General features: G+C 47.6%; 1 protein-coding gene and 1 long non-coding RNA gene across 5 annotated transcripts in view; one reads left to right on the forward strand and one right to left on the reverse strand.

The window, feature by feature from the left end:
- Window positions 1-15,567, forward strand: part of LOC138683551 (uncharacterized) — a 312,573-nt gene that overhangs the window by 116,500 nt on the left and 180,506 nt on the right. The window lies entirely within an intron of this gene.
- Window positions 1-15,567, reverse strand: part of LOC138683280 (kinesin-like protein KIF2A) — an 87,513-nt gene that overhangs the window by 59,998 nt on the left and 11,948 nt on the right. For 2 of the 4 annotated variants that reach the window (XM_069774876.1, XM_069774877.1), the window contains exon 2: window positions 14,624-14,702. The exons of the other annotated variants lie outside the window; for them this stretch is intronic. In XM_069774876.1, coding sequence (XP_069630977.1) covers window positions 14,624-14,702 — 79 coding nt within the window. The remainder of the gene's footprint in view (window positions 1-14,623; window positions 14,703-15,567) is intronic. 4 annotated transcript variants of the gene reach the window in all.

Raw genomic sequence — 15,567 nt, forward strand, 5'->3', positions numbered from 1 at the left:
ATACAAAAAAATCAGTTCGCTTAGCGAAGGATGAAGGCGAACCAGGGTCATCACGGGAACAGGAGGAAGAGGCAGAACCAGAGGTAATAACCCGGTCCCTATCCTTGAGTGAGCTGCGGGATTTGCGAAAAGATTTTGGCCACCGTATAGGTGAGCATATTATCACCTGGCTCCTCCGATGGTGGGACAATGGAGCTAAAAGCCTGGAATTAGAAGGTAGGGAAGCCAAGCAGCTGGGATCGCTTGCCAGGGAAGGTGGCATTGACAAGGCAATTGGAAAAGGGACACAAGCCATCAGCCTCTGGAGGTGACTCCTGTCAAGTGTGAAGGAAAGGTACCCCTTTAAGGAAGATGTTATATGTCAATCAAGCAAGTGGACCACCATGGAAAGAGGTATCCAATATCTGAGGGAATTAGCTGTGCTAGAGACGATTCATCATGACCCAGACAACCCACAATTACCCAAAGATCCAGACGAAGTCCAATGCACACGACCCATGTGGCGGAAGTTTGTACGGAGCGCACCATCGTCCTATGCCAACTCACTGGCAATAATGGCCTGGAAAGACGAAGAGGCACCAACAGTGGATGAAGTGGCTCGCCAACTCCGTCAATACAAAGAAAATCTCTCCTCCTCCCTACAAGCCTGCACTGCGGCTGTGGAGAAGCTGTCCGAGGATTTCCAGCAAATCAAAGAGGATATGTCCTACTCCACACTTGTAAGGACCAATGTCTCAGCTATTAGGAGTGAGCGTTCCTCTGCCCAAGAGAGAGAATATAGAAGGTACACACCACGAGGTGCCCTGTGGTTTTACCTATGTGATCAGGGAGAGGACATGAGAAAATGGGATGGAAAACCTACCTCGGTCCTAAATGCACGGGTACGCGAGCTGCGAGGAAAAACCACCACAAAAGGGGATTCTACCAGGAAAAATGCCGCTCCAGTTTCCAAACAGAGTAGAAGGGCTGATCTTACTTGTGATCCTCTTGAAGGGACTTCTAAGCCAATTTTACGAGAAGTGAATACTGGATACTCTAACCAGAATTAGAGGCGCCCTGCCTCCAGCCAGGTGGAGGAAAGAGATAACTGGGTCTATTGGACTGTGTGGATTCGATGGCCTGGCACGTCAGACCCACAGGAGTATAAGGCTCTAGTAGACACCGGCGCACAGTGCACTCTAATGCCATCAAGTTATAAAGGGGCAGAACCCATTTGTATTTCTGGTGTGACAGGGGGATCCCAAGAGTTAACTGTACTGGAGGCTGAAGTAAGCCTAACTGGGAATGAATGGCAGAAACACCCCATCGTGACTGGTCCAGAGGCTCCGTGTATCCTTGGCATAGACTATCTCAGGAGGGGGTATTTTAAGGACCCGAAGGGGTATCGATGGGCTTTCGGTATAGCTGCCTTGGAGACGGAGGGCACTGAACAGCTGTCTACCCTGCCTGGTCTCTCTCAAGACCCTTCGATTGTGGGGTTGCTCAAGGTTGAAGAACAACAAGTGCCAATTGCTACCACAACGGTGCACCGGCGGCAGTATCGCACCAACCGAGACTCTCTGATTCCCATCCACAAGTTGATTCGCCAACTGGAGAGCCAAGGAGTGATCAGCAAAACTCGCTCACCCTTTAATAGTCCCATATGGCCAGTGCGGAAGTCTAATGGGGAGTGGAGACTAACAGTTGACTATCGCGGCCTGAATGAAGTTACGCCACCTCTGAGTGCTGCCGTTCCAGATATGCTAGAACTTCAACACGACCTAGAGTCAAAGGCAGCCAAGTGGTATGCCACAATTGACATTGCTAATGCGTTTTTCTCAATCCCTCTGGCAGCAGAGTGTCGTCCACAATTTGCCTTTACTCAGAGGGGTGTCCAGTACACTTGGAATCGATTGCCCCAGGGGTGGAAACACAGCCCCACCATTTGCCATGGACTAATCCAGACTGCACTGGAAAAAGGTGAAGCTCCGGAACACCTGCAATACATTGATGACATCATCATATGGGGCAACATGGCACAAGAAGTCTTTGAGAAAGGGAAGAAAATAATTCAAATCCTTCTGAAAGCCGGTTTTGCCATAAAAGAAAGTAAGGTCAGGGGACCTGCACAGGAGATCCAGTTTTGGGGAATGTCCTGGGTTCAGCTGGGATAGAGTTAATTTTTTTTACAGGAACCTGGGAGGTGGGGGGCATAGCCGGGGCAGCTGACCTGAACTGGCCAAGGAGCTATTCCATACCATGTGACATCATGCTCAGTATATAAAGGGGGAGCGGGCCAGGGGGGTGTGCTCTTCTTTTCGGTGGGGGAAGTGGCAGAGCGTCGGGTCCCGGGTGGTGAGCAGTTGCACTGTGCATCACTCTTTTTTTTTGTATACTTTTTCATTAGTACCGTTGTTGTTGTTGCAATTTCTTTGTGTTGTTCCAGTAAACTGCCTTTATCTCAACCCTCGAGGTTCCAGGTTTGTTTTGTTTTTTTTTTTCTCTCCTCCGTCTTCCCCCCATCCCACCAGAGGGGGGCGGGAGGAGTGAGCGAGCGGCCGCGTGGTCCTTTGTTACCGGCTGGGCTGAAACCACGCCAGTCCTTTTTGGCGCCCAACGTGGGGCACGAAGGGTTGAGATAACGACAGATCTGGCCAGAGCGTGTTGAAACAAATTTGTCATACGCATTTCTTATACTAGATAAATAGATGTTAGTCACAATGTTGATTCAGCTGTTTACATGGTGGCGTTTTGTAAGTTCTTATATGCTCTATGTATTGCCTGTAGTTAAGTTTCTCACCTCTGGGAGAGTGATTGGGAGTATTATTTTGCTGTACTGGGCAATGACGACTTGTGAAATGGTTACATCACTGGTCATGAGGTTAAGCTGTTATCTGTATGAGGCAGTGATATCATTTCCAGACTTTGGGCACCTTCTGTCGGATTTTATTGGTAATTACACCCAACCCATGGGGAAGTTAGGGGGGGATACTTCCCCCCATCCGTTCCCCTCCCTTTTCTCTTTCCAACTAATTACAACAGTTTTCGAGAATTTTGAATATCCTTGGGATGCGCAAGCCTGTGTGCTGTTAGTGCTATGCCTCCTGACTATGTTTCAGGTCTTGTCTAGGGCTACAAAGAGGCTCTTTAAGAGTACCACCCAGAGATCTGTCCCAAAGCTGGATATTTATGGGTGGCACGGCATGTGGGAGGATGTGGGCAGGTATCTAGAGAACTTCTCACCTCCAGTGACTTGGAAGTTCACTCCCGAACAACTGCAGAACCCTCATGAAGTGATAGAATTTTTGAAAGGAAAATGCTGTGGCTATCCCAGAGACACACAACTCGCTACACTGTGCTGGGCCCTGGCCGGTATCTACCAAACCCTGCTTGATACTATGCAGCACCCCCAGGGGGAAAAGGGGGAAAAGATGGAAAACAAGACAACATGCACCGTGGCTACCCAAACCCTGACAACAGACACCGTGGCTGCCCCTACCCCGACGACAAGCACCGTGGCTGCCCCTACCACGACAACAGGTACTGTGGCTAACCCTACCCCGGTGACAGATACTGCCGCTAAACCAGAGAACCAACCTGTGCCAGCATCAGTCGCCCCTGTACAGAAAAAGAAACACACAAAGAAATCAGTTCGCTCAGTGAGAGATGAAGATGAACCAGGGTCATCGCGAGAACAGGAGGAAGAGGCAGAACCTGAAATAATTACCCGATCTCTATCCCTGAGTGAGTTGCGTGACATGCGAAAAGATTTTAGCCGCCACCCAGGTGAGCACATTGTTACCTGGCTGCTCCGATGCTGGGATAATGGGGCTAGTAGTGTGGAATTAGAGGGTAAGGAAGCCAAGCAGTTGGGATCTCTGTCTAGAGAAGGGGGTATCGACAAGGCGATTGGGAGAAAAACACAAGTCCTCAGCCTCTGGAGGCGACTTCTGTTAGGTGTAAAGGAAAGATACCCCTTCAAGGATGAAGTTACATGTCACCAAGGCAAGTGGACCACCATGGAGAGAGGTATCCAGTACCTGAGGGAATTAGCCGTGCTGGAGGTGATTTATAATGATCCAGAAAATGCGCAGTCACCCACAGATCCAGATGAAGTCCAATGCACACAACCGATGTGGCGGAAGTTTCTACGAAGTGCACCACCAACCTATGCCAACTCATTGGCAGTAATGTCCTGGAAAGAAGGCTATGGACAAACGGTGGATGAATTGGCTGTCCAACTCCGGCAATATGAAGGAAGTCTCTCTTCCTCCCTACGGGCCTGTGTCTCAGCTGTAGAGGAATTGTCCCGAGAGTTCCAGCAATTCAAAGTAGATATGTCCTCCTCCTCACCTGTACAGGCCCGCATTGCAGTTATTGGGAGTAAGCGTTCCTCTGCCCAAGAGAGAGGAGAGAGAAAGTACACACGACGGGCTAACCTGTGGTTTTACCTGCGTGACCATGGAGAGGACATGAGGAAGTGGGATGGAAAACCTACCTCAGTCTTGGATGCACGGGTACGGGAGTTGCGAGAAAAAGCAACCAGAAAAGAAGATTCTTCTTGGAAAACTGCTGCTCCAGTTTCCCGTGAGCAGTCCCCCGGGCGCAGTAGATGGGCCGATCTCATTTCTGATCCTCTTGAAGGGACTTCTGATTCACATGTGCAAAAAGTGGGTAACAGATATTCTAACCAGGATTAGAGGGGCCCTGCCTCCAGCCAGGTGGAGGAGAGGGACAACCGAGTCTACTGGACAGTGTGGATTCGATGGCCTGGCACGTCAGACCCACAGGAATATAAGGCTCTAGTAGACACTGGTGCACAATGTACCCTAATGCCATCAAGTTATAAAGGGGCAGAACCCATCTGTATCTCTGGTGTGACAGGGGGATCCCAAGAGCTAACCGTATTGGAAGCCAAAATGAGTCTAACCGGGAATGAGTGGCATAAACACCCCATTGCAACTGGCCCAGAGGCCCCGTGCATCCTTGGTATAGATTACCTCAGAAGGGGGTATTTCAAGGACCCAAAAGGGTACCGTTGGGCCTTTGGTATAGCTGCCTTGGAGACGGAGGAGATTGAACAGCTGTCTACCCTGCCTGGTCTCTCCCAAGACCCTTCGGTTGTGGGGTTGCTGAAGGTTGAAGAACAACAGGTGCCAATTGCTACCACGACGGTGCACCGGCGGCAATATCGCACCAACCGAGACTCCCTGATCCCCATCCATAAGCTGATTTGCCAATTGGAGAGTCAAGGAGTGATCAGCAAGACTCACTCACCCTTTAATAGTCCCATATGGCCCGTGCGGAAATCTAATGGGGAGTGGAGACTAACAGTAGATTATCGTGGGCTGAATGAAGTCACGCCACCGCTGAGCGCTGCTGTGCCAGATATGTTAGAGCTTCAATATGAACTGGAATCAAAGACAGCTAAGTGGTATGCCACAATTGACATTGCTAATGCATTTTTCTCCATTCCTTTGGCAGCGGAGTGCAGGCCACAGTTTGCTTTCACTTGGAGGGGTGTCCAGTACACCTGGAATCGACTGCCCCAGGGGTGGAAACACAGCCCCACTATTTGCCATGGACTGATCCAGACTGCACTAGAAAAAGGTGAAGCTCCAGAGCACCTGCAATATATTGATGACATCATCATATGGGGCAGCACGGCAGAAGAAGTTTTTGAGAAAGGGAAGAAAATAATCCAAATCCTTTTGAAGGCTGGCTTTGCCATAAAAGAAAGTAAGGTCAAGGGACCTGCGCAGGAGATCCAATTCTTAGGAGTAAAATGGCAAGACGGGCGTCGTCAGATCCCTGCGGACGTGATCAACAAAATAGCAGCTATGTCCTCACCGACTAATAAAAAGGACACACAGGCTTTCTTAGGTGTTGTGGGCTTTTGGAGAATGCATATTCCAAATTACAGTCAAATTGTAAGTCCTCTCTACCAAGTTACCCGGAAGAAGAATGATTTTAAATGGGGGCCTGAGCAACGACAAGCCTTTGAACAAATTAAGCGGGAGATTGTTCATGCAGTAGCCCTTGGGCCAGTCCGGACAGGACCAGATGTTAAAAATGTGCTCTACACTACAGCTGGGGAGAATGGCCCTACCTGGAGCCTTTGGCAGAAAGCACCTGGAGAGACCCGAGGCCGACCCCTGGGGTTTTGGAGTCGGGGATATCGAGGATCCGAGGCTCGCTATACTCCAACTGAAAAAGAGATATTGGCAGCATATGAAGGAGTTCGAGCCGCTTCAGAAGTGGTTGGTACTGAGACACAGCTCCTCTTAGCACCCCGACTGCCAGTGCTGGGCTGGATGTTCAAAGGGAAAGTTTCCTCTACACATCACGCGACTGATGCCACGTGGAGTAAGTGGATTGCACTGATCACACAACGGGCTCGCATAGGAAACCCCAGTCGCCCAGGAATTTTAGAAGTGATCACGGACTGGCCAGAAGACAAAGACTTTGGAATGTTGCCAGAGGAGGGGGTGGCACGGGCTGAAGAGGCCCCGCTGTATAATAAACTGCCAGAAAATGAGAGGCAATATGCCCTGTTCACTGATGGGTCCTGTCGCATCGTGGGAAAACATCGGAGGTGGAAGGCTGCTGTATGGAGTCCTACACGACTAGTTGCAGAAACTGCTGAAGGAGAAGGTGAATTGAGTCAGTTTGCAGAGGTGAAAGCCATCCAGCTAGCATTAGATATTGCTGAAAGAGAGAAGTGGCCAGTGCTCTATCTCTATACTGACTCATGGATGGTGGCAAATGCCCTGTGGGGGTGGTTACAGCAATGGAAGCAGAGCAACTGGCAGCGCAGAGGTAAACCCATCTGGACTGCTGAATTATGGCAAGATGTTGCTGCCCGACTAGAGAAACTAGACTCATTTCTGAAACAACCTCATAGACACCTGGGCCAAAGAGCATGGCATTGAGTGGGTGTATCCTATCCCCTATCATGCACCAGCCTCTGGGAAAATGGAACGATACAATGGACTGTTAAAGACTACATTGAGAGCAATGGGGGGTGGAACTTTCAAACATTGGGATATACATTTAGCAAAAGCCACCTGGTTAGTCAACACCAGAGGATCTGCCAATCGGAGTAGCCCTGCCCAGTCAGAATTTTTACATACTGTAGAAGGGGATAAAGTCCCTGTAGTGCACATGAAAAATATGTTAGGGAAGACAGTCTGGGTTACTCCTGCCTCAGGCAAAGGCAAACCCATTCGTGGGATTGCTTTTGCTCAAGGGCCTGGGTGCACTTGGTGGGTGATGCGAAAAGATGGGGAAGTCCAATGTGTGCCTCACGGGGATTTGATTTTAGATGAGAATAGCCAGAATTAAACTGTATGATATTAGTTGCCATATAAACCCTGCTACTGTATGTTATCATTACTATTATTCTTATATGCTATATCCATAGTACTACAGTAAGAATCACTTGGATCAAGCAAGAAAGAACTGCGATAAAACTGAGCAAAGCGCAGTAGTGATGGAACCAGAACTGACTCCAGCATGCAACAATCCAATGGTGCACACCATCCTCCTGCTGCGTCAAATGTCACCTGCTCGTCACACTGCACAGAAGCCCAATTCTGCTCTACCAACTGAGAGGACTTTGCACCATGCCTCCTGCCCAGACAGACTGGTATGACAGATGGAGCCCAGAGTCGGAAACTAAATGAACTCAACAAATGTTTTATGAACATAACCCTTAAACTAAAGGAATGATATCTCTGTGTGTGTATACATATATATATATCATTGTTCATATGTCTCAAAGGGATGGAAAGGTGATGATGATTGATCAGGATGTAACTAATGTAACTAAAGGTATGGGAACTGAGCATGACGTCAATGGTATAGAATAAGGGGTTGATAGTGTCCTGGTTTCCGCTGGGATAGAGTTAACTGTCTTCCTAGTAGCTGGTACAGTTCTATGTTTTGAGTTCAGTATGCGAAGAATGTTGATAACGCTGATGTTTTCAGTTGTTGCTCAGTAGTGTTTAGACTATAGTCAAGGATTTTTCAGCTTCTCATGCCCAGCCAGCGAGAAAGCTGGAGGGGCACAAGGAGTTGGGAGGGGACACAGCCAGGGCAGCTGACCCAAACTGGCCAACGGGGTATTCCATACCATGTGACGTCACATCTAGTATAGGAACTGGGAAGTGGGGGTAGGGAATCGCCGCTCGGGGACTAGCTGGGTGTCGGTCGGCGGGTGGTGAGCAATTGCCTTGCGCATCATTTGTACATTCCAATCCTTTCATTATTGCTGCTGTCATTTTATTAGTGTTATCATTATCATTATTAGTTTCTTCTTTTCTGTTCTATTAAACCGTTCTTATCTCAACCCACGAGTTTTGCTTCTTTTTCCTGATTTTCTCCCCCATTCCACTGGGTGGGGGGGAGTGAGTGAGCGGCTGCGTGGTGCTTAGTTGCTGGCTGGGGTTAAACCAGGACAAAATGCCACCCAGATTCATGGGTCTTTGACACTTAACCAGCCCATTAGTACGTTCAACAACACCATTAGCCTGAGGATAGTAGGGAGTATGAAACACCCATAGAATCCCTTCCTCCTTGGCCCAGTCCTGTACCACTGCAGCTGTAAAATGTGAGCCATTGTCACTTTGAATTTCCTCAGGGAGGGGAAGTGTGCTAAACCATCTTTTAAGATCTCTTACTGTGTTTTCCCCAGTAGCCGATGTAAAATCAGTAGCCATGGTAAGACCAGATATAACTCCTACTCTCACCAGGACATATCTTTTCCCCCCAGTGGTCACAATGGACCGATATAATCTATCTGCCAGGAGTGCCACAAGGTTTTCTTGTCTCAAATATGCAGGGGAGGCGCCTTACTCAGATGATCCTTGTTAAGTCATAAACAACATTGCGAATAGGCAGTCACTACTTGTTCACACAGCTTAATTGATACAGGCCATCCTCGGGCTATGCCTTCCCAATATAAATCGGCTTGTCCGGTGTGGCCATGCTTTACATGTAACCATTCGAGTAAGCGCTCCCATTCTTGGTCATCATTTATGAAATCAATCTGTCGCAGCCGTGTGAGGCTGTCTACCTGTTGGTTAAACTTGGCAGTGATTGAGTTAGAATGATCATGTCCTTTTACCCAACCAATCTGTAGCATCCTCTGCTCCCCTATTTCCAGTAGTTGCTTCCAACTATCGGCTTGCCAAACTGGGACCCTGTTCACCTGCCAGTCATTGACTGCCCAGTGGCCTATCCATTCAGTGGCTCCCTTGAAAACAGCATATGAGTCAGCATAGATGTAGCTAGCACCATATTGTGTGGCTAACAGGACTGCTCTAAGTTTCCCCACCTGTGCACTCTCTTCACCGGTCTCGGTCAATCTTTCTTCCGTCGCCACTTCCACTGCTACAGCTTTGTATTTCCACTCACTGTTCTCCCTATGAGATGATGCATCAGTAAACCATACCCCTGTGAGATCGCTGTCCTCCATTAGAGGAGGCACTTCCTGAATTGGAGATGGTTTGTTTGGTGTAGCTTGGGATAACAAGGTACCATCTATGTCCTTTTGCAATTTAGATATTTTAATATTACCCTTGGTGATTGGCATGATTTCATTAATGCCTTCTAGATAGGCGTACCACTTACGAACCATGGGGTTTTGGGCAATGCCAGCCGGTGACACTGTACCTTTACAGACTACATCCAGGAGGCGGAGAGGTCCCCAAATGATCATGCTCTGTTCTCTCCTTAGTTGTTCTGCCTGTTTCACCGCCCTCACTAGGGACAGCAAACCCTTCTCAAGATCCGAATATCTCATCTCCATATCATTGAAAGAGTGGGAGCTAAATTTCAGGAGTCTTTCCGGTCCTTCTGGCCCCCTTTGCCATAGGTTGCAATGAGAACCGTGTTCACTAAATCCCCATTCTACATGGATAGGGTTGGTCAGGTGCATGGGACCAAGCTGCTGGAATAGCCTCAGTTCCTTTACTAACAATTCTAATGCATTTGTATGTTGTTCAGTCCATTCCCATGATTTTCCCTTTCTGAGCAAACTGTATAAGGGATGGGCAATAATGGAAAAGCCAGGAATATGTTTGCACCAATATCCTAAGGCTCCCAAAACTTGCTGTAACTCTTTTACACTAGATGGGTTTTGTCCCTGTTCTATTTTTTCTAGGGTGTCCTGGGGAATAGAGGTGGCTCCTTGTCGCATCCCAAAGTTGGAACGACTCAGGTTCGTGGATTTCCTTTGTCAGAATTAAGGTGAAACGACACCAGGGGAGTTCAAACAACAATCAACATTTATTCAACCTAGCTAACCTTGCCCAAGTACAAGTGAACTTATCAATGTGAACATTGCAACATGTCATTAAGCCGCTGTTTGAAAAGAGAAGGGAGGTGTAGAAAAAGAAATGGAAAAAGGAACATGGAACTGTAGCAGAAGGAGAGCCCTCCCGTTGAGTCACGAGGTTCAGAGCAGACCCCCTTGCTTTCTGGACTCCTTCTCAAAGAGGAGCCCAGGGGCGGCTAGATCCACTCCTAGTCTCAGACTTGGTCAACGGTTTATGTTTAAAAGGATGAGGTGTAGGGACTGTGGAAAAGAGAGAAGGAAAAGAGGGAGAGAGAGAAAGAGAGAGAGAGAAGGAAAGAAAGAGAGCAGAAAAGGGTTTCACCAGTCCTGGGTCTAGTGTTGGTCCAGCCAGCATAGAAATCCAGTTCCGGAGGGCGCGCACTGAGAACTCATTCTCCCTTCTTTTATAGTGTGTTAGTTGATGGTCTCGACATGTGCAGTTCCCATTCCCAGGGTTCTCTGGAATGGGTCGGGTAGTTTTTGGGGGGGGGGGGGTTCATTGTGGAGTTGCCTCTCTTTTCCTGCTGGCATGACCGCTTAAGATAGAAGCACAGTCCCATCCTCCGTGGGGCCTCCTCCTCCAGGCGCATATGCTGTGCTCCTTCTGGTCACTTAAGATAAGGAATTGTGGCTTTGGAGAAGCGCGGTCCCACCCTCCGTGGGGCCCTCTCCTCCGGCCACATTGTCCTGTTCACAAAACTCCAGTGTTTTTACAGAGGCCGTTTTCTCCACCAAAGTTCTTTAACGAATGTTTGAGACATTGACTATAATTTGTCAGACCGTCATACTCCTTTAATCCACCAGACTCCCAGCAATTTGACCCCTTGTGCTGGTCTCTGACACTTTGAGTCTGGAATTTCCAATCCCAATTTGTTCAGTGTATCCCTAATGTTTTCCATGGTGCCTTTCACACTGTCCGGGTTCGTTCCTCCTATCAGAATGTCATCAACGTACTGATATACTGTGCTGTCAGATGGAACAGGAATTTCTGCTAAAACTTTAGCCAAGGCATTGTGAGCAATAGTGGGGGAGTGCTTATATCCTTGTGGGAGCCTGTTAAAAGTGTACTGGATGCCCCTCCACAGAAAAGCAAACTGTGCTTTATCTTGCTCAAGGAGAGGAATCATGAAAAACATAATCTTTAACATCTAAGGCATCCATCCAGGGGTGAGCAGCTCCCTGTATCAATGTCACTATCTCTGCAATGTTTGGAACTGTGGCAGTTAAAGGTGCAGTGTTAGCATTTAACTGTCAGTAATCCACAGTAAAATGCCACTGCCCAGTCAGCTTTTTTACTGGCCACACCGGTGAATTGTAAGGCGAATGAGTCCTTTTAATGATGTCCCTTTCTTCCAATTCTGCTACCACCCAGTCAATCCCTGTAAGTGCTGCTGCTGGCAACAGGTATTGCCAAACATTGGTGATCTTAGAGGGGGGTAAGGATATGGATGTCTCTAACAAGCTCACTCTCACTATGCCTGATCCAGTTTCCTGTCCTGCAAAACTCCACACTGTTCCATCTAGGAGTTTCCATAGTCGTCCACGCAGTATATCAAATCCTAGAATGTCAGTGTGTACAGCACCAACTAATGCTTCTGCCCTGGTTAGTCTTTGTTCCCCTGGCAATCAGAGAGTAATTGTCACCCACACACACCCACGGTGGCCTCCACAGGTGTCTCTACCAGGCCACCCTCAGTCCCCCCAAGCTCATCAGGGCACATGCCTGTGCACCAACACAGTTCCCCAGCAGCTCTGCAGGACGAGCACAGCCTGGTAATTCTCGTATCCACATGCCACAGTGCGTACCTCCTCCCACAGCACCATCAGACAAATACACTCCTCCAATGCCAGCATGTCTCACCTGCCTGCTACCCCCAAGCCACCCCCCAGAGTCCACACTTCAGCACCCGCCCTGAGCCACCCCCCAGGAGCCCAAGGGCCACATGCAGCTCCAAAAGCACAAGCCAATTGTCCTGGAACAGTCTGTGTATATGCTGCTGCTGCTGCTGGGCACCCGCTTAGGGGCAAAACACAGCACGGTCCTTACGCATCTGCTCTTGTCTGGGTCTCTACCTTGCATCTTCTCCTTTCCTAAATCTCCCAACCTCCCAAATCCACCCCAGTTTTCTCCTCCATCATTTCAAACAGAAGTTTCAGCCATTTCAGTCACAATTTGACAGTTTTCCAAAGTTAATGTTTTTATACAGTCTAAGCCTCTTAGGGCCTGATGAGGGACAGAAAGGAAGAAAAACCTTAACTGGTATCCCAAATTCTCTCACCTAACAGCGAAAGTAACATGTATATTGTTAATATATCTTTTATTGCAAAGGCTGCCTAAACATTCACATCTAGTTAAAATTAAGCAAAAAGAGAGGCTACAGGGAAGTGTCATGGAAGGTAAAAGCAAATCTGTATACTCTAATATAACATGCAGAGGAAGAGACTAACTGAAACTCAGGCAAAGCATAGCACGTGAGGGGACTCGCAGAGCTGTCGACACCCCTGGGCAGCACTGCTTTCGCATCTGCGGTGTTTACCTCATCGGCAACAGTACATTACATACGCATTTCTAACCTCTGCACTTCTTGCCTAAAGCATAAGATTCAGTCCACCACTAAAGAAGATTAAGTAGGGGGTTTTTACTTTAAAAAAAAAAGAACAAAACCAAACATCCCCCTTTGCTTCACTTGGTTCCTTTCCTCTAGCATTTGCTAGTTTTTATTTCCTCGACCTGTATTTTGTCTGAATAAACCCTTACATTTGTGCTTCCTGATCATCATTCTCCTGGGCACCCCAGCTGTGTGCACTGCAGGGACAGTCTGGATTCCTCACCAAGGTACTGCCAGCAGGAGATGTGCAGGCAGGGATCACAGCCATGTCCTCCCCTCCGTGCACACGCGTTCCTCCATTTCCCCTCATCCAAACAACATTGTGCAGGCACACATCCTGCCCTCAGGACTGTGCCCAAATTCTGCTGGTAGCTGGGCTGAAGCAGACTCACCGAGCATGACATTCCCGTACCTCATTTCCTTGGACAAGCATTTTTGTGTAAGTTTTCTTTGTGCAAGGTCCTCAATACACCTCTCAATTAATTTTTCTGCATTTAATAACCTCTAGTGACTTAATTTGGTGCAAGAACACTCTGTCATAGAACTGTTTCAATTAGCTATCTGATCTGTTAGCAAAGTAGCAACAGAAGCCACTTTCTTCCTGTAGCAGTGCCACTTCTGCCACTTCTACAAACAGCATGCTGGGATGCAAGGACACAAAAACTTTTCAGCACTGTGGGAAGTGGAAGATTCTTCAAGCTTACATTGGTATAATCTTCTGCTACTTTTCTGAGGCTTGGCCCAGCTGTCAATCCAGAATCGAGAGAAAACTGATATATGAAAAATGTAAATTTAGAGAAACATACGTTATACAATACTATAATAATCTTTTGCATGTTAACAGATTTTATAAATTTTGAAGAAAAGCATTATTCACAGCCTGTGACACTTTATTAGTCACAGAGACATCATATAAGTCCTATGACCTGATCCTGTGCTCTATTACTTTTGACAGAGAACGAATAATTAAAAAAGGTTTAATCTTTGCCATAACAAGTGAAAGGAGATCAAAGCAGGCTGATGAATGAATAGAAAATACTGAATCCACTCACAAACACAGTAAGCCAGCATGCTGTAACAAAAGAATCACAATAAATCTTCCATCTCTGTGCCAGACTTTATCTGCCCCCTGGCCAAGAAAGTCAGGATTGAATAAAAAAACCACTAACAAAAATAAAAGTTATGTTGATCTTCCAAATATTCTCAGTTTAAATAGAAAATTTATACTATGTTGTTTTGGGTTTGTGTGGTGGGGTTTTTGGTAGCAGGGGAGGGGCTGCAGGGGTGACTCCTGTGAGAAGCTGCTAGAAGCTTCCCCGGCTCCAAGTCGGACCTGCCCCTGACCAAAGCCGACCCAATCAGCGATGGTGGTAGTGCCTCTGGGAGAACATATTTAAGAAGGGGAACCTACAGTGGGGGAGGAGATTGGAATGTGAGAGAAACACCTATGCAGATACCAAGGTCAGTGAAGAAGGAGGGGGAGGAGGTGCACGGGAGGTGATGCCCCTGCAGCTTGTGGTGAGACGGCAGGCTGTCCCCCTGCAGCTCATGGAGGGGAGTGGAGGCTCCTGAAGATGTCCCTGACTCCATGGGAAAGCCCATGCTGGAGCAGCCTGTGCCTGAAGGACTGCACCCTGTTGAAGGGACCCATGCTAGAGAAGTTTGTGAAGGACTGCAGCCCATGGGAAGGACTCACCTTGGAGAAGTTCATGGAGGACTGTCTCCCATGGGAGGGACCCCATGCCAGAGCAGGGGAAAAGTGAGGAGTCTTCCCCCTGAGGAGGAACCAGCGGCAGAGACAATCAATGTGTGGCGAACTGACCATAACCCCCATTCCCTGTTCCCCTGCACTGCCGGGGGGGGGGGGGGGAGGAGGTAGAGAAAACCGGGAGTGGAGTTGAGCTGGGAAGGAGGGAGGGGTGCTAAGGTTTGGTTTTACTTCTCATTATCCTCGTTTTGGTTTGTTTTGTAGTAAATTAAATTGATTTTGTTTTTCCCCAAGTTGAGCCTGTCTTTTGCCCGTGACCATAAGTGGTGAGTGATCTCTCCCTGTCCTTGTCTTGACCCATGAGCTTTTCTTTATATTTTCTCTTCCTCATCCCACCGGGGCCAGGGGGGAGGAGTGAGTGAGCGGCTTCGTGGTGCTTTGTTATGGGCTGGGCTTAAACCACGACATATGTTTAAACTGGCAATATACCCATACAATTTGTTCCTCAAAATTCTTTATATGTTACTAAAAGTTTACATGTTATTGAACTGCCAGAAAGCACATATACATTGTTATAATTGCCTCTTGCTCTCCACAAACAGTATTCCATTATATTTTTCTAGTACACAGCTGAATACAGTAGTTGTGAAATTCAGGAATGCCAGCAACCAATTAGGCTGACATAAACCTTGTCTAGCATATTAAGCAAGACCAAGCTGCAAATGCTAAAGCATAAGAGCCAAATCAATCTGCAGAGAGTGATTGAAGGCAATGTCCCTGATATCAGGTGCATTTTCTGGAGTTGGTATCAAAATCTGAAATGTAAATATGTTCACATCAATACACATACGTTATGATATTCTCACCCCTATCAGTACAAGTGAAGAATAGAAACTCTCCATTCCCTCTCTTCCCAGTCATCTTATGAAAAT

The sequence above is a fragment of the Haliaeetus albicilla genome, chromosome W (genome assembly GCF_947461875.1).
Source record: "Haliaeetus albicilla chromosome W, bHalAlb1.1, whole genome shotgun sequence".
Lineage (NCBI taxonomy): Eukaryota > Metazoa > Chordata > Aves > Accipitriformes > Accipitridae > Haliaeetus > Haliaeetus albicilla.